Source organism: Lathamus discolor, chromosome 3 (assembly GCF_037157495.1).
Source record: "Lathamus discolor isolate bLatDis1 chromosome 3, bLatDis1.hap1, whole genome shotgun sequence".
In the NCBI taxonomy this organism is placed as follows: Eukaryota; Metazoa; Chordata; class Aves; order Psittaciformes; family Psittacidae; genus Lathamus; species Lathamus discolor.
This window is the reverse complement of record NC_088886.1, coordinates 137,584,007-137,607,706: the sequence shown is the minus strand read 5'-3', so window position 1 is coordinate 137,607,706 and position 23,700 is coordinate 137,584,007. Positions and strand designations below refer to the sequence as shown.

At 60.8% G+C, this 23,700-nt stretch overlaps 1 protein-coding gene across 10 annotated transcripts; it reads left to right on the top strand.

Annotated features, from left to right (window-relative positions):
- Nucleotides 1-3,655: 3,655 nt before the first annotated feature.
- On the top strand, nt 3,656-23,679 carry SEMA4G (semaphorin 4G). 10 transcript variants are annotated; one of them, XR_010610945.1, is made up of 16 exons: nt 3,656-3,740; nt 15,328-15,568; nt 16,580-16,728; nt 17,212-17,274; nt 17,351-17,449; nt 18,617-18,710; nt 18,944-19,057; nt 19,251-19,417; nt 19,544-19,713; nt 19,872-20,016; nt 20,093-20,315; nt 20,400-20,515; nt 20,816-20,967; nt 21,161-22,554; nt 22,694-22,808; nt 22,884-23,679. XR_010610945.1 is itself a non-coding variant. In XM_065672124.1 (15 exons), exons 2-15 carry the CDS (start codon nt 15,409-15,411, stop codon nt 22,162-22,164), a joined length of 2,574 nt encoding a protein of 857 aa, XP_065528196.1. In that variant the 5' UTR covers nt 12,009-12,477; nt 15,328-15,408; the 3' UTR covers nt 22,165-22,250. The 10 variants fall into 10 exon arrangements, 2 of the variants coding, with proteins under 2 accessions (XP_065528196.1, XP_065528197.1); XR_010610947.1 differs by lacking the exon at nt 3,656-3,740 and adding an exon at nt 5,309-5,333; XR_010610950.1 differs by lacking the exon at nt 3,656-3,740 and adding an exon at nt 7,171-8,469.
- Nucleotides 23,680-23,700: the final 21 nt, after the last annotated feature.

The window sequence follows — 23,700 nt, the reverse complement described above, 5'->3', positions numbered from 1 at the left end:
AGTCTAGGTCATGCTGTGCTTTGTTGTGCCACATGATCCTTAAGGTCCCTTCCAACCTGGTCTCCTATGATTCTATGCGTCTGCCCCTTCCCTGCTTGCAACCACCTTGGTCCTGCTTCTGCCCCAGCGCCAGGATGAGACCTTGTGTCAAACCTGGAAACGCCACTCTTGCCTCTCCCACAGGATTCCCAATGCCGCTGGTGTTTGCCCCCCATGCTGCAGGAGCATCCCGAAGCAGCCCTGCCTGCTTGAAAGGCAGCTCAGGAGCCTGCCCTCCTGCAGTCTGCAAACCCTTCCCCGCAGGTGCGGTGCTGGCAGGTCCTGAGCCAGGGCGATGCTCTCCCCTGGCTCGGATCGGTTTGCAGGCGAGCGGCCCGAACCCCGGCGGCTCCCCGTTCGAGCTCCTGTCCTCCGTGAACTCCCGCGCATCTCGCAGCCAGGCTTGTGGGAACACATCGGAGGCTGCTCTGACTCAGCGGCTTCTCCCCTGAGAAAATCCACCCTGGCACCACGCTCGGCTCTGCGGCTGGGGCTGGCAGCCTCCTTCGACAAACGGCCCTGGGCAAAACACCCCAATTTCCACTGCCAAACGCTTACAGGGGAGCAACCAGCATCTGATCTTGTGGGATGTTGGGGCAGCAGCTCCGCTGCTGTACTGAGCTGGGGGTAAAATCCTGTCCCTACCCAAAACCAACCCCCGGGGTAGCGTGGCAGCAGCATGGGTTGGCTGTTCCGCTGCCTTCTGGCCTGCCCCTGCCTTTTTCCAGCTCTTTACAACTTTCTCAGACAAATTCTTCTGCAATTGTAATTTTCCCTTCTGGCTCCCAGCCCAAAGAAACAGTGGTTTGGAAAGCTTGCTCAGTGACTCCAAGGGAAGAGGCTCCCAAGCCTTTCATGCTCTGTGCCCACTGGAAGATGTTTTTTCCTGGGGCTAATCTGCAGAGCATCGTGCTTGATTTGATGAGTCCATGACGCTCTCAAGAAACAAAGCCAAGCCTGGTGAGCATGCACTTAGCTGCTGGGAAGCCCTGGCTGCCATTGCCAGGCTCCAGGCATCACCAGTGGGTACTTTTCTGCTCCTCTGCTTCATGCAGCGCTGCTGGCCCAGGGCTGGGGCTGGTCCTGGGATGGGCAGAGAAGACCACATGGATGCTGGAGCAGTGAGACCAACCCCATGGTGTGGGGCTGGTGTGCTTCCCATTGGGCTTTTCTTCCACAGAGGCAGGAAAAGCAACAGTGCCAGTCTCACAGCGTAACTGAGGGATAGAGGTGCCCAGGGAAAGGCTGGTTTGCTCGTTGTTGCTTTCTCGTGTCGAAAGGGAAAGGTACCCATTTTTCCGCTGGTGGTTCTGATATTATAACATACCCCTTGGCACGGTGCGGGCTGGCACAGCTTCAGCATGTGTTTCACAACTCCTCTGTGGGTTTCATAAATCCCCAGCTGCTGGAGTGCTGTGATTTTGTAACTCCAAGGTGGCCAGTCTGCAGAGCGGCTTGAAACAGTCACTGCCTGCTGCCCCTCGGACAGCAGAGGCTGGCAAACCAAACCCCACATACTGGGGCTTTATCTCACTGCTCTTGCTGTGGGCAATGGAAAGGCAGGCTGCTGGGGAGGAGCCAGAGCTGCCCCAGGAAGCAGTTTCCTACCAAAGGCTGCAGATCGTGGTCAGCCCCATGGGCGTTATAGGCACTGCAACGCCAAAACTGGGTGCTTTGTGACATGCTGCTGCCGTGGTGTGCACTCCTCCCAGTGCATTTCCAATTTAGTGCTGGCTGATGTTTGATCCTGCTGCGTTGTATTTATGTTGCTGTGATCCATGATGAAACCCTCTTCCTGGCCAAACCTTGTTCTCGCAGTGGGAGCAGGGACACACAATGGCCAGGAGGGTGAGGGTCCTCTGCCAGTCACCGGGGATACACCTGTGCATGGGGCATTCCCTATGCTCCATGCAGGACGAACCTGAGATGGGGTTGGAGGAGATGGAGCCTGGGGGCTGGCATGTTTCAGGGCTGCAGGGTGGGGGTGCCTTGGGGCGCAGTGAGTGCAGAGCTGCAACCAAACCAGACGACTCTTCATCCCAGCAGAGCTGTGTCATGCATTAAGCAACTTGATGTGTATCTTGTGCTGCAGTAGGGTCCCACATGTCCCTCCAGAAGGCAGCAGGCTGGTGGTGGCTGGAGACATGTCTCTGTCAGGGAGCATCCAGCAGCACTGCTGCCCCGGGCACTGAGCTGCAACATGAGTGCAGGCAGGTCTCGGGCTCACGGGCCCAGGGCAAGCGCAGCACGTGTGCAGGGAGAGCTGATCCGCGCTAATCCCATCAATATTTCACGGTGCTGTGGCCCTGTTATAATTCCTCACATCATCTGGTGTGCCGGCTGGGACGGTGGTGCGGTGCCAAGTGAAACACGCCAGCTTCACCATGGCTTCTTGGGTGTCGGAGGGGTGAAAGGGGCTGGCTGTGGGCATTTCTACCCATTGCCATGGGTAGGGGTACTTGGCAGAGAGGGGTGAACCCAAACATGCCGGCTGAGCGTGGGCATCCACGTGGCTTTGCTGTGTGCCGAGTGGTGGGGCTGTGCTGCGATGGGCAGCTGCCAGCACAGGCAAAGGGCAGCTGGCCCTGCTGTGACGTGGGACAAGCTCTGCCCAGTCCTCTCTCCCTGTGACACCGTGTTTAAGTGACAAGGAGGAATTAAACAGTAACCAGCCGCTGGGCTGGTGATCAGGGCACTAAAGCATCTCCCCTTCCTAAAGGCCGTTTGGATTAATGGGGAAAGAGCATTGGGGATAAAATCTTAGGGGAGGGTGGTTTCCCGAGGCTGCCCCCCGGGCTGGGATGGGGGCTGCAGGGCTGCTCCAGTGGGAAGTTCCCCTTCCAACACCTTGCAGGCTGTGGGCTGAGGTTGGAGCACAAGCCAGACCTCCCCATTCCACAGCACCACGCCGTGGGGCAGATGGATGCAGGACAGGTCTGGTTCGGCTCCTGCCTGCTGCTGCCTGCATCCCACTCCGGCTGTTGGGGAAGCAGCACAAATAAGAGCAAGGCCCCGGCCTTCAACCTCGCGGGGCCCTAAATTCCTCCGGTTTAATCTGCTGGGGGCAGCCGAGCGGGCGGAGGCTCTGAGCACAGCTCTGCCTCCAGCTGCCCGACCCGTGCGCTCTAATTAGAGCCTCGCAAGCTCAGGCCTGTAACTGCGCCGTGCCAGGCTCCGCTCGCTCGTTGCTCATGCACTCATCACCCCCCCGCGAGGCCAGGAGCTAGCGCAGCTCCACTGTGCGCTGCCCGGGCCGGCAGCCACGCGGGAGGCCGCCTGCCTGTGCTGCCTGCTCCCGGGCGTACCCAGTGCCCTGGAGACGGAGGGAGCCTTGGGCAGCCCTGTCTCAGCCTCGCACCCCCTTCCCCAGTGCTCATGGACCAGTTGTCCCCATAACCAACCCCTCCAGCAAGGCAGGGGATGGGGTTTGGGGTGGATGACGGGGAGCATCCACCTCCTAGCACCCGAACCCCCCCGTCCCTGGGCAAGACGGGCTGGCCAAAAGCAGCTCTGCCTCCCCTCCCGCTGCCGGGTGAGCCTGGCTCCCGGTGTGTGGGCATCCCACTTCCGCAGGGTGGGTGGAGAGGCGCGGCGAGGCGTGGAGGAGGCGCTGCGGCTCTGCCCAAGGACAGGAGGAAATGGTAATCAGGCGCTGGAGCACACAGCAGGAGAGGGCAGGAGGACGGGGAGCGCTGCAGGAGGTGGGTAGTGGCCCTGCTGGGGTCCCTGGGGAGTGGGGATAGGGAGTGGGTCCCAGCACCTCACGCAAGGGGATGGCGGCTGCTTGGTGTGTGTGAGGGTGACAGGAGCCATCCCGTCCACAGGAGCCATCCCATACACAGGAGCACCCAGATGGGTCCCTCCTTAGCTGAGACCCATCAGCGCATGAGTGCTGGGGCGATTCAAGCCTCTGCTGCTCTCCCTCCCACCCACGGTGCTTTTAAGAGGCAGAATCCTGGCAGAGGCCTTAAGGTTGGCATATTAACCAGGCTCCCATAGGAGCACCCTGCCCCTGCCACCCTTACTGACCCTGAAAGGCCCAGGTGGTGATGAGCGCTCAGCCGGGCTGACCTTCATCCCCAGGTGATGTGCAGCAACAACCTGCCCAGCCAAGCCCTGCCATGGGTTTGGCTCCAGGTCTGCAGGGTGTGGGGTCAGGGTGGCCCTTGTCCCCCTCCTGAAGGCCTCACCCCTCATGGGGGCTGGTGTGGAGCGGAGGGGATGAGACACTGAGGGTGCTGGTGCTGGGCACCGCATGGGTTTGTAACCACGGGCTGGCAGCACCCGGCTTCGGGAGCTGTAACCCGGCGTGTGCAGGTACAGCATCTCCCCACCTCCCGCTCCAGCTGATTTCCAGGTGCCCTAGATCCAACCTGCTGATTACACAGCACTCAGGGTTTTGCGCTGGGAGGCCCGCGCCGTGACAGGTGAGCAGGGAGGGTTGGCCGGGAGCTGGGAGCTTGCGAAAGGAAAGCAAACACGGGCCTGAACCTGGCAGCTGCTGCCCCTGGGGAGGAGCCGCAGAAGCCACCCAGGACAAAAAGGCTCCGCACTCAGGGCCCTAGAGAAACCACTGCCTGCCGTGTTTCCAAACAAGCTCCCACCGCGGGCGAGGGCAGGCTCAGTGCTAACAGAGGGAGGAGATGGGGCACGGCGCCCAGCTCAGGTGTGCGGTGCGGGATGTGAGGAGGCTCAGTGGGCACTGCATCACCGGCCGTGGTGTGGTGGCACCGTGTGTGCTGTGTCGGCAGAGCTGGATGACGCCTCTTGAGCTCGGTGATGCTTTTTTGTCGTTACAAGCCCAAGTTAGCAGCATTTTGCCTTGCAAAGCGCTTGAACACAGACCCCTCTACCGGAGGCCCTTTCGGGGCTGTGTAACCCAAACTGTGGGGTGAGACATGGGGTCGTTCAGCACAAGTGGAGCGTCCCTGGGCTTCGCTGTGCAGCATCTCTGCCCCCCGCGGCTCTGCACAGGGGAATGCTGCCTCCTGCCCCCCCTCCACGTGCTGCAGGGGCAGCCCCAGCTCCTGCCCTCCCCGGGCCCCACTGCGGGCGGCCAGCGGGCTCTAGGCCGGGGCTGGGCACCGCGGCCTCGGCCTCCGCCTCCGCGCACGGCGGCGGCCGCCAGGGGGCGGTGCGATGCGGGGCGGCGCGGTGCGGGCGGCGCGGCTCGGTACGGTTCGGTGCGGCAGGGCCACGCACGGCAGGGCTGCGAGCGCCGGGGCTGCGCCGAGCCGAGCCGAGCCGAGCCGCCCGCACCTGCTGCGCCGCCGAGCCGAGCCGCACCGCACCAGGCAAGAGCCGAGGACACGCGAGTGGGGACAGCCGCCGGCCGGGTCCGGGGTGCGGGTCCGGGAGGGCTGGGGCTCGGTCCGCGTCTGCTCGCAGGATCCGGAAAACTGGGTCTGGGTGCAGGATCCGAGTGCTGGGTGCAGAGGCTGGGTGCTGAGTCTGAGTGCTGAATTCGGAGGCAGGGTCGGGGGTGGTGGGTTCGGGGTGCTGGGTCTCGGTCCGGGTCCACAGGCAGGGCTGCGGGTGCTGGGTCTGGATGCCGAGTCCCCAGGCAATGTCTGGGGTGCTGGACTGGGTGTTGAGTCCCTTGGTAGGGCCTGAGGTTCTTAGTGTGGTTCTAGGTCTGAGTCTGCAGCAGGGGGTTGGGGTGCTGGATCCGGGTGCTGGGTCCCCAGGCAGGATGTGGGGTGGTGGGCGCACGGGCAGGGCCCACCGGAGAAGGAGCAGGGGTCTGAACTGCTGCAGTAGAAATACAGAGAATGGTGCCTTGGGGAAATGGGGGGGGGCAGATTCTTGGGGACAGGATGGAGAGGAGACCAGGGGAAGTCTGATCCACACATGGATTTGGGGTGACATGCTGGAGGGGAGTGGGGATATGCAGGATCTGGAGGCAGCGCAGGTCGCTTTCTTTGGGGTGTGTGGTGAAGTGGGGCTGGGGGAGCTGGGCAGGAGTGACGTGGGGACATGCAGAGGGTGCGAGGGAAGATGATGGTGGGAACTGCAGCCACACAGGGCAGCAGCTCCTGGGGGGGGGGGGGCTACATCCAGCCCCTCCCTTCCCCTGTGGATGGGGGAGCTGGGGCTGTGGGGATGAAGGCTGCTGGTGGTATCTGGGGAGGCTGAGTGTTACCTGGGGGCAGCTGGCGTTTCAGCTGGCTGTGGTGAGACACTAAACCGGTGCAGGTGGTGCAGTGGAATCCCTGCCTCCCCCCATCCCCTCGGGAGGCAGGGGCACGCGGGATGTGGCTTGTCTGAGCCCTGGCTCCTTGGGGTTCATCTTCGGATGCGTTGCTGTGGGAGCTCAGGATGCCCCTGGGCAGAGGGGACCGGCTTGTGCTGGGGGCTTGTCTGCGTCTGGGGTCGAGCTGCACCTCCCTCCTGATCCAGGGGTAGAAGGGACCTGCCGTGCAGCCAGGCAGCACTGAGATTTGGGGGTCTCTTTGCCCTCCCCATCAGTGCTCAGGTGAGCCAGTGCCTTGTGCCTGGCCTTTAAAACTGAGAGCATGATGTGTGGGGGGGAGCCATGAAAGGGCTCTTCAGGTGCCAAGAAAAGCAGTCTCCAAAGACAAAGAGACTGCCCAAAATGGATGAGGAGTGCAGATTCCCCCAGAGGCAGGGAAATTATTAATAACAGCGATGGCATTTTTGTGCTAGCTGGCCTACCACCGCGGGCTCCGGCTGCTTTGCCTCCCTCTGTGGTGGGCACAGGCTGGGACCCCCGATCCGAACCCCAAACCCGTGTGGGACAGCTGTGGTGATGCTGTGTGCGTGTCCTGCAGGACACATCTCGGCTTCATCTGGGTTTGGCCAGGCTCACTCTGCCTGGAGGGACATGGGCAGGGAGCTGCCCCCCCAGCACGCTGAGATCCCTATCTTGGCTTTGTTTTTGTGTTGCAACCGGAGGGGAAAGAAAACCAAAACCCCAACAACCCTTTCGGTTCCTGCAGATGAAGGCTTTGTGTCGTAGGCTTGTTTCTCCCCCCTGCCTTTTCCAACATCCATTTGAACCTTTCACCGCTTTCCCCACCAGGAATGCAGTGGGTTTGCCGGAGCCGGGAGGTTTATTCAGCAAATCTGGCAGGTTGTGTGCTGGGATAAAGCACCCAGGTGTGCTCGGCAGGGCTGGCGAGGGGGGTCTGCGGGCACCCTGTGCATTGGGCAGCAGTGGTGCAATGGAGACGTGGTGCCAGCCTCGCCTGGCCGTGTGTGGGGAATTTCCCTCCTTGCGCTTGCCTTCTGGCTCCACTTGGCATCTTGATGAGACTTGTTGGGAAGCGACTCATGTGATGGGTGGTTTGGTGGGGGAAACCGGTCCCGGGGATCCACTGGCTCTCAGGGAGTGAGGGAGTGATGCCCCCACAGATTCTGATGTTCCCCTGTGAAAGGCAGGGGCTGGCTGCTGGGCTGGCGGCTCTTCCTGATCAAAGGTGAGAGCTCCCTGCCCCACTGGCGCTTCAGGAGGAAACGCTCTCGTGTCCCTCCTTGCCCAGCTCCTGGTGATTTACAAGCACGAGGGCTTTGCTGTGCCAAGGTCATCACAAACCCACCCCTCCTTCCTCCTGGGCACCAGCTCCACCGTTCGGAGATAAAGGAAGACGAGGATTCCAGGCACTGTGTTACTGACCAGGGGCCGGGAGGCAGCTTGGCCATTCACGGTGTGCTCTGGGTTCTGCTTTTCTTGTTGCTTAAAAGCTCCCCGGAGCAACAACCCCACCTCCGTTACCTGATGGAGGGCTCTCGTTTGCCTGTTGCAAAGCCCAGCCCATGCAAATAAGGCGGGGAGCTGATTTTGGGGCAGCAAAGCTGGTGGTATGCAAACGACTGTGGGAAAAGCCAGGTGCTGCTCCTGGCGCTGTGCAGGTTTGAACGCGAAGCTGAACGTGAAATCGGGTTTGACCCCAAATTTGAAGCTTTGTCAGAGGGAAAGCGAAGGAAACAGGAGGTTGCTAAAGCTGGAAGCCATAAAAGCCGCTCCCGTCATCTGCGTTCGCTGGACTTCGCAAAGAAAACAGTTTATCTTTGGAATAAATAAAAGGGAGAGGGCCAGGCTTGCGGCAGGAAGCCCCACGTTCGCACCAGGCAAGCTGGGCTGTGCTGCAGCTCTTGCCCCTGCTTCCAAGAGGACGCCAGGTCGTGCGTGGCTTCTGAGCCTCAGTTTCCCCTCGGGGAAGTCCCGCGCCATGGCGATGGTGGGAACTCAGGCATTGCCAGGAAACGTCTTTGAAACTCAAACCTGGCTTTGGAAAAAGAACTGGAAGACAAACCGGCTCTGAACAAACACCCGAGTTAATTCCTGTCTTGCATTGTATGAGCCCAGTGAAATGAAACACAGTGCAACCACGAGGACGAGCAAATGGATTCAAATGCATCAAAAAGTCCCAAAATCTGTTGGCTCTGAAGTATCCCTTTACATGCAGGGTTGGGATTTTTTTTCTCATTTTCCTTCTAATTGTCCCTGGGAATTTAATTCTACAATTATTTTCCTGCTTCTGCTGAGAAGACAATGTGCTTCAGCCACACAGCCTTTGAAGGCTGAATTGCAGAGCCCATCCAGCGCTGAGCTACTTGGATGCGAACACCCCCTTTGCTGGAAAAATTTGTTGTGATGTGGAGGGCAGTCTGTCCTGCTCTCTGTCTGTCCATCCAGCCACCAAGGGGCTGCAGGCAAGCGGCAAAGCTTGGCATGCCACAAATGGAAGGGATGGAAAAGGTTGGGGTTTGGGGGTGATGTTGCGAGCACCGAGCGTGCTTCTTCTGTGTGATGGAGGAGGTGGGAACCCTGGGGTCTGCACCCCGCATTGTGGGGCTTGGTGGCTGCACTCTGCCTCCCCAGTGGCCTGGGGCTGGTGATAGGTGAAGTCAGAGTCAGGTCAGAGTCTCAGCATCATCCAGTTCCACTTCCCGGTTCCGGCATGGCTCCTGGCTGGGCTCTCCAGTGGTCCCAGGCTGCAGGGTCAGCCTGGGGCTGCTCCGGTGGGGTTTCTGCAGGGGTAGACGTGCTGCATGGGAGGGAAAAGCCGCAGGGACCGTGTCCTCACTGGGAGCTTGCAAGAGCCAAATGGCCTCTGGCACACAGGGAATTGCTTCTGCGAGGGGAGATTTGCTGTGTTGCCTGTGGGTGCCAGGTCTGGGCTGTCTGGGACATCTCTTAGAGCTCTTGGTCCCATCATGGGACACCTTCAGCCTCCCCTCCTTGCACCCTTCCCTCCTGGGGCCAGCTCTGAGCAAGGCTTTTGGGTCGATGGAGCCAGGCGAGGAACTGTTTCGTTTATCAGCTGGTGTTGGTGGGTTTTCTGTACAGATGGGGAGCAGAGCAGTGCAGTGCTCTGTCCTGCTATCCTGGGCACCGTGCTCTCGCCGTCTGCTTGTGGCATGCCAGGAGCTGCTGGAGCAGAGCCATCCTTATGCCTGGCAGGCGGCTGCGGGCAGGTGATGGTTGCCCATGGCACAGGCCAGAGCAGCTTTCCTTCTTTTCCCAGTTGGGGCTTTTTGGGTGGGTTTGGATGGGAATGGCAGGAGAGCTCTCACTGGGACTTGGCAGTGAGCTCCGTTGCTGCCTGACAGCCCCTTTGAACCGCCTGCTCCACATCAGACCTGACCAGATGGAGGAGAGGAACGAGTTCTTGTAAGATCAGTGAAAACAGGAAGCTGGGGAGAAGCTAAAACACCCCGATCCCTGCAGCTATGCAGGGGGACACCCTGGCTGGTCCCTGCCCCTTGCTGGGCAGGCGGCATTCCCCAGGGATGCTGCAGGGGGATGGAGATAAAGGCATGGCACTGGGGGCCAGCAGGGTGAAATTGGGCTGTTGGAAATTGGGCTGTTGTTAGTTTTATTGCTGATGGATCAGCTTGTCTTTTCAGGATGTTTAGATGTCTGGCTCCTGCTGGCACTGGTGCCCCTTAAATCAGCCCACATCCCCAACTGGCTTCTGTTGCTCTCCCATCCATCACTTTGCTCCATCATGCATCTCCTCCCTGCCATGACCTTTGTGGAATCAGGGCTGGGCGCTCTCTTGTACTGGATGTGCAAGGGCTCTGCTGGTCATGGATGGGGCCGTGTAATGCTGGGGAGAACAAGAGCCCATTCCCATGGCCTGCCTGGCTCCACAGTGGCTGTGCTGCGAGCAGGGGCTTTCTGGCTAGAACAGGACAGGATGCTCCTTGGGAGGAGGCAGTGTTGCTGCTCCCCCTCTCCTCCTTGTGCTTGAATCCCAAATTTGGGTAAAAGAGGGATATATCTGCTTCCCGAATCGCTGAAGCTCTTGTGCGTGTCTGTTGAAGCGCCCCAGGGTCAAGCATGGTTTTGTTTAAAGAGAGCAACTAAAATAAACTCGGCGAGGGGCTCCCAGGAGGTCACTGTGCTCCTTCCCTCCCCGGCCCCCAAGCCCAGCGCGGGTCCTCTCTGCCCTGAGGGCTTCCAGCAAGTTTGGGGTTTTTTTCTTGCTGCTGTTGACAAAAGTCCCGGCTGGTTGGGAAATATCCGTGCGGCAGCCCCAGCCCAGTCCCACGGGTCAGGTCCTGCCGGCAAACCTCTGCTGGGAAGGGTGGCTTGTCCTGGGCTGGCCTCTGGGGATGCTGCTGGGGGGCAAAGGGGAGGCACCCATTGCCTTGCAGGGCAACCTGGGCCTTTGGCCATGAGCAAGCCCTTGGGATAGATGGATTCATGGATGGATGGATGGACACCATGAGCTCCAGGGGGACCCGATGTTTTATCATTTGCTGGTTGGGCTCTGCGGCAAAAGCAAAGTGCTGGAAGTTCATCAAGGACTGAATTAAAGTTGCCTGGCAACCTCCATCCTGGCTCTTCTTCCCACATCTCGCAGGATTTCCCACTCAAGGGCTGTTGGCTCCTGGGGAGGGGAGCCTGAAGCAGGCTGTGCTCGCAGCCATGCAGGGGCCAGGCTGACCTCTCACTGGGTATCTCATTTCCTGTAATTCCTTGGCTCATTCCCACGCCTGGGAGCTGGGAGCTCTCCCCACCTCATCCCCCAGGGCAGGCGCCTTTCCCCCTCTCCCTGCACCAGGAACGGGTCTGGCTGTTTCAGCTGCACCCGAGGGCAGCTCACACAGGTCCCTGGAGGTGTAAAATGGTGCTGGGCCAGTGGGAACACGGTGGGGGAGCCAAAGGGACTGAGGGGGTCACCTGCCAGGCTCGGTCCTGGTGGGTAAAGCTGAACTGGCTGCGCAGGGTTTGGAGTGCTTGGGCTGGGCTGCGGTGATAAAGCAAGGTGTAAACCGTGTCTCCTGGTGCAATCCTGCCAGGAGTTCTGCTGAGGCTGTTTTGCAGCCCCGTAACCTGGAGGAGATCCACTGGAAGTCCTGCCCCCACTGGGAAGCCAGCAGTGCTTGCTGGTAGGGGTGCGTGATGCCGAGGGGGGCAACCCATGAGGAGGAGAGAAGGGTCCAGGAGCCTGCTTGGGCTTTGCTAGAGCTTGGTGGAGCAACCACAAGCTGTCCCTGGAGTAGCGGGATGGGGAAACATCCCATCCCGCTCTGCAAATCTCTGTTCTGCTATGCGGGGTGGATGCTGGGGGGGAGCCAGAGAAGGGCAGCTCCCACCCAGCATTTCCATTTTTTCTCCTTTAAATTAAACAACCAGCATCATTTTTGGCTGTGCTGCCAAGGAAACAGCCATGGGAGGCCCGTAAGATCCTGGCTGAGGTCCCTCCATGTTTGCCAGCCCCACTGACAGCGCAGCTTCCCTGCACTGCAGCATGCGGTGGCTCTGGCTCCCAGGGCTCCCTGCCTCGTGGCTTTGAGGACCGTGGGGCAGCAGGAAGGGGCCACCCTGCCCAGCAGAAGCTCCCAGCGCAGCGGCTGCTGACGGGTGCGGCAGCTTTGGCCGCATCCAGGTTGTCGGGACCTGCCGCCGGGAAGTTCACTCATCAAAAGCCTTTTGCGCCTCCAGAGACGCTGGTCGCGGGGATTTTAAGGAGGTGCCGCCTGGGCCGGCTCGGTTGGGTGTGCTGTGCCGTGCTGTGCTGTGCTGTGCCGTGAGCCTGGCTGCTGGTGGGAGGCTGGGGCCGGCACAGTCATGCTCACACAGCTTCCGCCGTGACCCAGTAAACCCAGTCAGACCTGACCGGGGCTCGCTCGCTCCCTGCACGCTCACGCCTGCCTGCCTCTGCTGCCGCACTGCTTCCCTCGTGCTCCGCGGAGCCCAGCAAACCCGTTCCGCCGGCGGCACACAGCGCCGGGAGCCGCGGCTGCATCCTGCAGGAGCACCGATCGCCGGCGGTAGGAGAGGGGCTTTGGCCTCCGTGGATGGTGCACGTTGAGATCAGAGTGGTTGGTTCCTCGTGGTGGCCGTCAGCCCCGCAGCCGGGTCCTGCCCCCACCACCCTTCTCCTTCAGCGTTGCCGGCCAGGGCGGGATTTGGGGCTGGATTGCAGGTCCTATGTCGGTCCCCCCTGTGCTGGGAAGTAGGTGAGGTGCTGGGGGGCTCAGGAACTTGCTCCTGGGGGTGGGATGGGCTTTCCTGGGTGTTTTTTCTCTTAAACCTCAGGTTCCATTGGAGCTGCTGCTGCTTTTCAGCCTCTTTTCTCCACTCCTTTGTGTTCCTCCCACAGGGAAAACTCTCTGTGGTGTTTCTCCTGGCTTTTTCCTGTTCCCCATGGGAGTGCTGGGCTTGAGCAACCCACCTGCCCCCAGCCGTACCAGTGGGTCCCACGTACCGAGACCTCCTCTGCCTCCCTCCCCGGCCCTCTCTTTCACCCAGAGCTTTGAACTTGCACCCTTCCAAGGGGTAATGATGGGTTTGGGGGTGTTTGGTGCTGCAGCAGCCTGGCGTGACGATCTGAGCGGGGTCAAGGAGGGTTTCGGTTCCTCCTTGCTCTTTCTTCCCCATCCTAGGTATAAAAAAATACAAGCAGAGAAGCTCAGAGCAGCCCTTCCCTTCAAGTAAAAGATTAACTGGCTCTTAGAGCTAACTGATTAAACGTCCTGTAGGACAAAGTTACATCTGATCTCAAGCAAAGGAGCCTTTGGAGATGAGTATAGATTCTCCCCTATTAAAAACAGAGGATCCCAGCCCTGGCAGCAGGGGAGGCTGCTCCGCACTACCCCTGCCTGCCTGGGAACCCTGCACAGCCCCACACCTTAATTCACTGGTTTTATTCCCCCCCCCATGCTGGCTCGGTGCTGACTCTGGTTAAATGTTAGCCAGGGCTGGCTGGCATCGTGGTGCTTGTGCTGTGATAAGCACCATCCCTGCCTCCCTGCCCAGCCATGCTCCCTCCTCCAATCTCTGTCGTGTCTGGAGCCAAGCAGCAGGCAAAGTTCAGTGCTTGTTCAGGGGAGATAAGGCGAGGATGCATGGCAGCGTGCAGGCAGCTCGCAGGGCTGTTACTCATTTATTAGGGATCGTTGTTTGCCTTGTTGTAAGGAGGTTTCTCCTCCCCTCTGCTTTCCCAGCAAAGGTGTATGGCAGCTTTTGTGGCTTGTGCGTGATTCCGGCTCATGACCCCACACAGAGGCCTGGGGAAGGTTCCTGCAGCGGAGTGGCCCTGGTCCCACTGGCAGTATGGAGAGGTGTCAGCATGGGGCTGGCTGGAGTGCTTTTGGGTGCTTTGGTGCTCCACATGTGACCCCACCACTTGCTTTGCCCTTGTAGCTTGCTGGGTTTGGCTCATGGTGCCACCAAAGCAACTACTTTCTCTTTGACCTTCATCCCCATTCACTCACCTTGCGTCATCTTGCCAGGCCCATCATTCAATAGCAAACCCTTGGTCTGGACAGGGCTTGTCCTGGGAATGGGAGTTACTTGATGGGATGATGCTCTGGATCATTGTCCTCTGTTTGCCAGGGAGCTCAGCAATGTGGGCAGCACCCTGCCTGCACCCAGGGTTGGGTGCTCTATGGATGCTCTGTGTTGGGCTGGTGTCTGGGGTGCAGTGAGGCAGGAGTGGAGCAGCAGGGGGGTCATCTCCCCTCTCCCCCGTTCCTGGGATGCTCCATGGCAGCAGCCAGTACAGATGTGAGGTCTGTGTCTGAACGCCCCCAAAGGAAACAGTGGTTTAACACAGGATCCAGGACTGCAGCTGGATTCCGCATCCAGCTCCTCACTTCTCCTTTGGAGCCCCAAAGCCCTTTTCACTTCCGTTTCACTTTGGTTTTATCTCCCCTCTGCCTGAGACCCGGTGAGGTATTTGCTTCAGGGAAACTGCAGCAAGCATGTTTGGACAGCTTCTCTACAGGGCCAGGTATTTGCTTTATATAGATAAAAAGCCCCCAACAACTAAGCAAATGTATAGGCGCTGGTTGCTTATGGAGAGCTCTCCTGCTCTAGATAGCCAGGCATCTTCTTCCTCCTTAGTGCCTGTAAAATGAACCAGTGGCTTTGCTCAATGCAGCCAGGAGAGGCAGAGGATTATTTGTGAGGGATTGAATGCGTGAAAGTGAGAGCTGAGGTAGATGCTGAGCTTCAAGGCAGCTTGGGATGAAAGAGGAACTGAAATCTCATGGATAAACACTGGGGAGAAAAAACTGTTCTCACCTGGAAAGACTTGATGAAGATGCCAAGTGGTTCCGGTATGGGTTTTCCTTTCTTGCGTCACTGCATACCTGTAGCATCCTTCCCCCTGCTTCTGTCCTCAGGAATCTCATTTCAGGAGAGGCAAAACTGTGGGGACAGATATCTTTCATGTCAGAAGCCACGAACTGCGGCCATCCTACCCCTGCTTATCCTCCCGCTCGCCGTCAGCTGTGCTTCCAGGGAGGAGCAGAGCCTTTGGGCTCCCCGGGGGGCCTTCCTGTTTTAGCCGGGAGCAGTGCTTGGGGTACCCCAGTGTGCCAAGAGACCTTCAGAGGGGCTCAGCCCTGAGCCCTCCTCTCTGCTTTTGGGGGTAACTGTGCCTGCTTTTTGGGTGTGAAAATGCAGTGGGAGATCAGCTGTCTGTGCCGAAGCATATCCTCCAGTCAGGGGGAGGATGGCTGGGAGGGAAGGAGGGAAGAGCCTGGGGCAAACTGGGAGGAAAATGAACCTCCAAGCAACCTGGTCAAGCACTCAGCAGGTGGCTGCCATGGAGCGGACACTGAGCCAGGGGCTCTGTTCAGACTCTGCTCTCTGCCCTGTGCTGGCTGCAGGCTCAATGTCTTGCACCGTGCCTCAGTTTCCCCTCTGGCAAACAAAGGTTTGCTTTTCCCTGAAGCTGTCCCTGGGCTGAGGCCATGCCCAGTCAAGCATCCATGTGTGCGTGCAGCCAGCCCCCTCCCGAGCCATTGCTGGTGAGGTGCTGGGGGCAGCAGGAGCGTCTGACCTGGTGCTCTGTGTTTCAGGAGGCTTTGGTGGCCATCCCCATCCCAGGGAGCTAGGGAGCGCGTCCCAAGGATTGGCTGTGCCGGCCCGGCAGCCGCGGGATGGGCAGCTGCCCTCAGCGGGGCAGCGGGAAGATGAGCAGAGGCATAGCCCATCTCCTGACGGCTCTCTTCATGGCGGTGACGGCAGTGATAGGCTACCCGTCACGGCGCTCTGCCACCGACCTGGACGCCACCCCCAGGACAACAGTCACCTTTGAGGGTAAGGGGGTGCGGGTCTCGGTGGTGGGGGTGCAGATCTTGCTGGCACTGGATTCGTTGCATTGTGACTGCATTCAGACTTCCCCGGCCCGTGGAGTGGGAAGCTTGGCGTGGTGGGTGGCTGCAGGGGGTCCCCTAGGCTCCAGCGATCAGAGCCCACATGGGTCTCTGTTGTTGGGTGCCTGGAGTTGATGTACCCTGAGGGATGGAGCAGTGGAGATGCAAAGGCATCTCCCCACTAGCCAGTTCAGGAGGACAGGGATGTGCAGGGAGCCAGCCTTGGCCAGACCCTGGCTTTGCCCAGCTGCCCTTGAAGAGTGTCCTGAGCTGGGCATCACACCCAAATAGTCAGCAGGGAGCTTTCCTCCATGGTGTTCTCTAATTGCCACTAGGCTCTTTGCCTCCAACCTCAGCCAGCCCCATAGTGTCATTGTGCCCTGGGCATCCACATGACTTCACTGACCTCTTTAGTGAAGCCCAGCTCAGCAGTTGAGGGCGGTTCATTTGCAACTGGGGTGCCCTTTCATCCTTTCAGGCAGTGCCTCCTTTTACGGGTCATTCCCTCCCCAGCTGCCTCCAGGGTCCCAAGCCCCATGGGACTTTCCCCTCCTGTGGCAGGAGGGTCTGAGCCTCCCGGCTTGGGGTTCCTCTGGCCAGGGCACTTCTCAGCAGCCCAGATTGAATGGTTTCTCTGGCTCAGTGGGCAGGGAGCACCCAGCCTGGCTGCAGAAGCTCTCCACTTGCACAGCAGCTTTGGTTCAGGTTTTGTGCATCCTTCTGCACTGGCTGGGTTCGGTTCAGAGCTGGGTCACTGCTGGTGTGGTTTCACTTCCTCCAACTGCTCTCCAAACAGCGTGGCAAGGCCATGCTGGACCACTGGCACCCAGCACCATCAGCCCAATAACCCCGGGTGGTGCTTTTCCACCCACTCCCAGCTCCATTCTGTCTTTTCCCGGTGGCTCGTGCCGTGCCTGCCCCAGGGTCCCCCCTCAGCCCCCTGTTCCCTTTGCAGAGCTGTTGGGCGTCCGGCGCTTCAGAGCGCGCACCCTCAACTACAGCACCCTGCTGCTGGAGGATGACCGCGGCATCCTCTACGTGGGGGCCAGGGGAGCCATCTTCGCCCTCAACTCCAGCGACGTGGCCGACGGCTCCCACCGCACGGTGAGCCTGGCCCCTACTCACCATTAGCTGCTCGTCCTCTCCTGTCCCACACTGCCCGCTCCCTGCCCGAATGGTGGCCCCCCTGTCCCTGCTCATCCTCCCTCTCGCCACCTCAGGTCTTGCCTGGAGGTGCTGTCCCCAGGTCCCCTGTGGGCATCCGGACCTTCTCCCTAGCCAGGCAGCGTGGGGGCAGTGGTGGGAGGTGCCCCCAGGCTCAGAGCTGCCTGCTTCAGGGACACCCCGTCAGGACGAAGGGCAGGGGGGAAGCATTATGCCTTTGCTCCCACTGGGAAGGATACCCCAAAATTGCTCTAGGCGCTTGTGGGTTAGGGTCTGGAACCACTCTCACCCTGGGCTGGGGATGTGGGCAGGGATGCCATCTCATGCGGAGGATTTTAGCATCTCTGAAGGCTCTGGCAGAGGCTGAAGCCTGCAGTGATGGCGGAACCATGTGGTGATGGGGGAAGTTCCATTCCATTGCAGATCCAGTGGGAAGCCTCCCCAGAGAAGCAGATGGACTGCCTGCAGAAGGGCAAAAACAACAAGGTAGAGCCGGTGGGTGGGTGCTGGGGGGGCTGCTGCCGCCTCCCCAGGCTGTAACGCCTGCCCTCCCCCTCTGCAGACCGAGTGCTTCAACCACGTGCGGTTTCTGCAGAGGCTGAACAGCACCCACCTCTATGCCTGCGGGACCTACGCCTTCCACCCGCTCTGCGCTGCCATCGTGAGTACTGCTCAGCCCCACGGCTGTCCCCTGCCACCATGTCACCCCAGCGTGGTGCAGCCCCTGCACTCTCCCACCATCTCCCCCTGCAGCCTAGCTCCCTTTTTGCCCCTGTCCTCCCAGCTCAGGGGGGAGGCGAGTGACCCCCAGGCTGGGCTGGGTAGATTTGGGGATGCAGCATCATGATGCAGACACCCAAAGTCGTCATCCCCATCCCCCCCAGCACTGGAGTTGAACTCAGCCCCCATAGCAAGATGGCTGGGGGTGGATCGGTGCTGGGGGGGGGCATGTGGGCTCAGTGAGACCAGTGGGGTAGGACGTGCCAGCACTGGCGCTGGTCCCCAGCCCCTGCTGTTGCAGGGTCCCTTCCCAAATCAGGAGCTGCAGTCTGGCTGGTGGCCAGTGGCAAGCATGCGTGGAAGGGTGACGATGGCAGGAGGGGTGATGGTGGCAGGGCTGACTCAGCAGCCCATCCCTAGGGATTTCCCAGGCCAGGCCAGGGGTCCCTGTGTGGCCGTGACTCACAGCAGAGGCCGGGGGCAGCCACGTTCCCGGCAGTGGGACTTTCACCCCTGCATGGTGGCTCCTCGGTGACTTGGCCGCCCTTTGCCCACCTCCCTCCCTGACCAAAGGGGCCTCCTGGGACCATGTCCGCAGCACGGCCAGGGAATCCCGGGGGAGCCGTGCCCATTCCCACAGCCGTGTTGCCGGTCAGGTTTGGCTGTCGCACGCCCTGGGAGTCAGGCGGAGCAGCCGCTGAGCTGGAAGGGCCCGGTCATTATTTGACGTGCTTTGAACTACAAACCCCAAAGAAAATAACTCCTGCCGTGACAGGGACATCCCCCGGGGGGGCCAGCCCGGCTGGACAGCGTCTGCTGGCCAGGCACAGCCTGGGAATGCGGGTTGCACTGGCCGGATCCTGCCTGGTGCCCACACGATGCCAAAGTGGGGTGCTGGGGCTCCTTCTGAGCCCTCTGCCCTGCTCTTGGCTGTGGGCTCTGGCTGTCCATGTGGTTTCCAACCAGCTAGAGGGTGCAGGGAGCATTTGTCTTGCCTGCACAAGGACATGGGCATGGCTTTGTCCCCACTAGCAGCAGAGAGCCAGGGGCTGGCAGGCGAGGCGGGTCTGTCGCCTCCTGTGTGACCCGGTCCCCTGTCCCCCTCAAGGATGCCAACAGATTTACGCTGCCATCACACTTTGAGGAGGGCAAGGAGAAGTGTCCGTACGACCCTGCTCGTGGCTACACCGGCCTCATTGTGGGTAAGCGGCAGCTTCGCCATGGCTGGTGGGGACATGTGGGATGCCACCGACCCTGGCTCCATCCCCAGTGCCCCCATGGGGTTCCCCAGCTGGGTGGGCTCTCTATGCAGGGGCCTTAGCAAGCCAGGCCTTGGTCCTCCTCCTCCTTTTCCACTTGGGGCATGGGGATGCTGGTGGCTTTTGGGGCTATCCCTGGGGAGCAGCACCATGCTGATGGTGCCTGCCCTGCCCAGATGGTGGGTTGTACACGGCCACACGCTACGAGTTTCGGAGCCTCCCTGACATCCGGAGGAACCTGCACCAGCGGCCGCTGAAGACAGAGGAGTCCCCACTGCACTGGCTGAACGGTGAGGCTGCTGCGGTCCCCTGGGGCCAGTGTCATGGGCTGTGGGATGCTGTGCATTGCCTTGGGGAGCCTGGACCAGGAGTGGGGGTACCCCTGGGGTCCTGTATGGTTTGCCATGAAGAAACTGAGGCAGGGACCAATCCTCCATCCCGTGGTGGGTCCCCAGCCTCCACCTCTCACTCTGTGTTCCCCAGACGCTGAGTTCGTGGCCTCAGTGCTGGTCCGGGAGAGCAAGGACAGCCCTGTGGGTGACGATGACAAAATCTACTACTTCTTCACGGAGTGGGCAGGCGAGGAGACCACATCCTTCTTTGACAAGAGCCAGGTGGCCCGAGTAGCCCGGGTGGCCCGTGTCTGCAAGGTAGGCATGTCCCCAGCCACAGGGAGCCAAGCACTGGGGCAGAGGCTTGGGGGGAAGTGAGGCGTGGGCAGAGGGACATGGACCCCCCCACCAGCCTGTGCAGAAATGCTCCCTCCACCCTCCCAGAGCGACGTGGGGGGGAAGAAGATCCTGCAGCGCAAGTGGACATCCTTCATGAAGGCACGCCTGGTCTGCTACATCCCCTACTACGAGGTGCTGCGCAGCGTCTGCAGCCTGGATGGAGGCAGCTGGGCCAGCACCGTTTTCTATGCCGCCTTCACGCTTTCAGCGCAGTGGTGAGCAGGGCAGCAGCCAAAATGGCTGGAGTTAGAAATCATGGGGGAAGACCAGAGATGCTCAAGGGGATATGCAGGCAGGTGCTGAGCACCTGGTTGTGCAGCGGTGGGGAGCACCCTTATGTCTGCCTGGGCTCAGGTGGGCTTTTATCCCCCAGGAGGACCATGGAGGCTTCGGCCGTGTGCCGCTACAGCATCTCAGCAGTGCAGCGTGCCTTCGAGGGCCCCTACATGGAGTACCAGGACTCGGCTCGCAAGTGGTCCCGCTATGACGGTGCAGTGCCTGAGCCCCGACCTGGCTCCGTGAGTGCTTGTGGGTGTGGAGATGGGGGGACACGGGGCAGCTGCATCCCCTCCTGACCCCCATCTCCCCGGGCAGTGCATCACGGACCGCTCCCGCAGGAAGGGCTACAACTCCTCGCAGGACCTGCCCAACAGCGTCCTGGACTTTGTGAAGCTGCACCCGCTCATGTTTGAGGAGGTGAAGCCGGCTGGTGGGGAGCCGCTGATGGTGAAGAAGAGCGTGGTGTACAGCCGGCTGGCCGTGGACAGGGTGCAGGCCCTTGACGGCCGCTCCTACGATGTGCTCTTCATGGGGACGGGTGAGCGCGGGATGAGTTTGTCGGGTCTCTGCAGGCAGGGAGCACACCCCACACTCCTTCCTGACCCCCTGCTCTGCTCTCCAGGGGATGGCTGGATCCACAAGGCTGTGGTGGTGGGCTCCGGCATCCACATTATGGAGGAGGTGCAGGTGTTTAGGGACCCGCAGCCTGTGGAGAGCCTGGTGATCTCCCATGCCCAGGTGAGGGGTGGAAGAAGTGGGGGGACACCACACATGGGGCATGTTTATGCTGCAGCCTTTGGGCTGTTTGTGGAATGGGGGGGGCATGACTCCTGGGTCACCCCAGCTCGGGATACATGCCAGAGCCTAAGGAAAGGGAGCAGTCTGGCCTCCAGCTGCAGCCATTCGGCACTGACTGGAGCTGGGGTCCCTTCCCCTTGCACCACACCAAGGGAGAGCTGGATCTCTGGGTGGCATGGGGCACCCCATAGCCCAGCTGCACCATGCCAGGTCAGTGCTGAGCCAGTCCTTTTCCCCCAGAGGAGCCTGTATGTGGGGGGAGCCACCGGGATCCTGCAGGTGCCCCTGGCCTCCTGCAGTAGGTACACCTCCTGCTACGACTGCATCCTCGCCCGGGACCCCTACTGCGCCTGGGATGGCAGGTCCTGCCGCGCCACTGCCACCACAGACAGGTAGGGACAGGCTGCCCATCCCCAGTGATGTCCCCATGAGCCTTCCACCTGCCCCATCCCGTGCTGTGGCACATCACCCCGTGGCACAGTCACGCCAATGCCACCTCAAGGGTCTGGCATCCCCCGGCTGGCTGTGACCCTATAAGGGTGGGCTCAGTCAGGGCTGTATGGCTGAAGCCCTGGTGTCTTGCAGGGCAGGGCTGGTGCAGGACATTCAGAGTGGCAACGAGGGATGCCGGAGCAGCTCTGGGCGGGGTGAGTCTGTGCAGCCCCTTAGGACCACAGGGGATGCTGGTGACCAGCATCCCTTAGGGCGACTGGGAATGGTGCAAGGTAGTGCTTGTCCCCACAGGCTCTCTGCCGTGGAAGAACCGGACGGTGCTGCAGGGGGACGACGTGCTGCTGCCCTGCGACCAGCGCTCCAACCTGGCACGAGCCGTCTGGCTGCTGAACGGCAGCGAGGCACTGGACGCGGGGCAGGACCGGCTGCGCATCGGGGTGGATGGGCTGCTGGTGACAGACACACTGCCCCAGCACAGCGGCGAGTACCGCTGCTACGGCGAGGAGCGCGGTCTCCGGACGCTGCTGGCTGCCTACAGCCTCACCGTGCTGCCCGAGCTGCCCCGCAGCCCCACGGCCGCCTCACAGCCTCATGCTATCAGCCAGGCAGCCACCGACATGAAGGTGGCTTATGTCTCTGCCATCGTTGCCTTGGTGGTGCTGTGCGCCGTGCTCAGCACCGTCCTCCTCTATGTGTCTTGCCTGGAGAAGCGCAAAGGCAAGTATGTGCTGGGGGATCCGCGGCCAGCCAGTGTGGAGCTTCAGACCGTCTCAGCCAACTGCCTGCGCAAGGGCTACCGGGAAGAGGAGGAGGAGGAAGAGCTCGCCTACCCCGATGGCTGCCTGCGGATCATCCCTGGCGAGGCACCCACGGCTGCCACATCCCCGGTGAAGGAGCTGCCGGCTGCTGTGCCCCCGCTGCCGCCGCCGCTGCCGGCCGAGCTCACCAACGGCGTGGGTTCTCTGCCCAATGTGCTCCGCAAGATGAACGGCAACAGCTACATGCTGCTGCAGCAGCAGGAGGAGCCGCTGGTCTCGCCACTCTACAGCGCATCCTTCACCGAGGAGCTCAGCAAGATCCTGGAGAAGCGGAAACACACGCAGCTGGTGGAGAAGCTGGACGAGAGCTCCGTGTAGGGGCTGGGGGGGTCCTGCCAGCGGGACCCTCCTCCCCTCCAGCCCCTTCTCCCACCCCCTGCCAGCAGTGTTACAAGACTCAGGCAAAACTACCTCCTGGATGGCACAGCCGGGCCAGGCCTGGGCTCGGCCGTTCCTTTGGCTTTCCTCTGACTTTTGAGACTCGCTATACAGAAAAAAAGAATCTATTTAAATTTGGAGCTCTATTTATGTATAAAAACCCACTGACGGTGGCCACAAGCCGGAGGCAGGAGCTGGCACCTGGCTGAAGGTGGACCCTGGGGGGAGGGAGAGTTTCTGTCTGTCCGTCTGTCCAGGTGTGAGGCAGAGATGCTGTTGTGGACGCGTGGACTTGGCCTGCCCTGCTGGGTGTCCCTTGGCTGCTGAGAGGTGGGTGAGGAGCAGGGAGCGGGGCTGGGGGCTCCTCAGCTTTCTGCTCACAGGAGAGGGGCTGTGGACACAAGTCACACTGTTGGGGGTGGCCCTGGTGGCTGCCAGCCCCTGCCCGCTCTCCCACATCTGCCCCCAGGGATGGCTCCAGGAAGAGGACAGTTCAGTGAGTGTTGGAGCTGGGTGAGGAAGCTGTCCTGAATGTCCTGGAGCAGCTGCTGGAGCGGTGCGTGCCTGCTCTGAGGAGGATACAGGTAAAACCCAGGGCTGGGTGACTGGGGGAGGTGGCACCTCTGGGACCTCTGACCCTGACTCTGCCCTCTCCCCAGGGCGCTGCAGAAGAAGAGCAGGATGCAGCAGCAGGACACGCTGGCAGCAGGACTGGCAGCCACGGCTGTGCCCTGCGGTGTAGCAGGGGACTTACTGCAGCACCAGCATTCCCCACAGCGTCTCTAGTGCCCCTGCGGCCCCGTGTTTCTGCCCTCCTGCATGGTGCTGCTGGAGAACTGGGGTTAAGGCACAGCCCTGTCCCCCACGGAACAACATGTGGGAAGGGAAACATCCTCACAGAGCAAGGAGTTCTGGACAAGGCGTCTCCCACTGGGGCCTCCTGCCCTTCATGGCACTTTCAAGGGGCAGCCACTGTCCCTAAATCCCCCCAACTACCTCTCTCCTGCCGCCTCCTGGGGGAACCTGAGGAACTGGAGTGACAACAGCATGTCCCGTTGTGGGGACAGGTCTATGACATTGCAGAAGCTGGGAAGGGAGAGACTTGTTGAGGTGCATGACCTCCCTTCTGTGTTCCTTGCTGGCACTTCCAGGATCAGGACATCAGCTGGAGCTCAGCCCAGCAGGGGGGCAGGAACAGGGCGGCAGCCCTTAGCGTCCCCAGCAGGCTGGAGCCCAGGCTCCCCTGCCCCAGCAGGGTGAGGTGCAGTGGGAAAAGGCAAGAGCCAAACACCTGCATTCCCCCATCCTGCCCCAACCCTTGGTTTTGCTGCAAGGTGGGACCAAGCCACCCCCAAGCACCCACCCTCTGCAAGGAGGGGCATCACCCTCCGTGTCTGGCACCCCTCATGCACAGCCCCATGTGACCCCTGGCAATAAACACGGCTCTGTCTGGAAGTGATGTTTTCTCTGAGGGCA

Excerpts from the sequence above, each read along its gene's own strand:
- SEMA4G (XM_065672124.1), top strand. The coding sequence starts at position 15,409 with ATGGGCAGCTGCCCTCAGCGGGGCAGCGGGAAGATGAGCAGAGGCATA. Across the intron at positions 20,017-20,092 it reads CTGAGCCCCGACCTGGCTCC|TGCATCACGGACCGCTCCCG; the intron begins GTGAGTGCTTGT and ends CTCCCCGGGCAG. Across the intron at positions 20,968-21,160 it reads GCCACTGCCACCACAGACAG|GGCAGGGCTGGTGCAGGACA; the intron begins GTAGGGACAGGC and ends GGTGTCTTGCAG.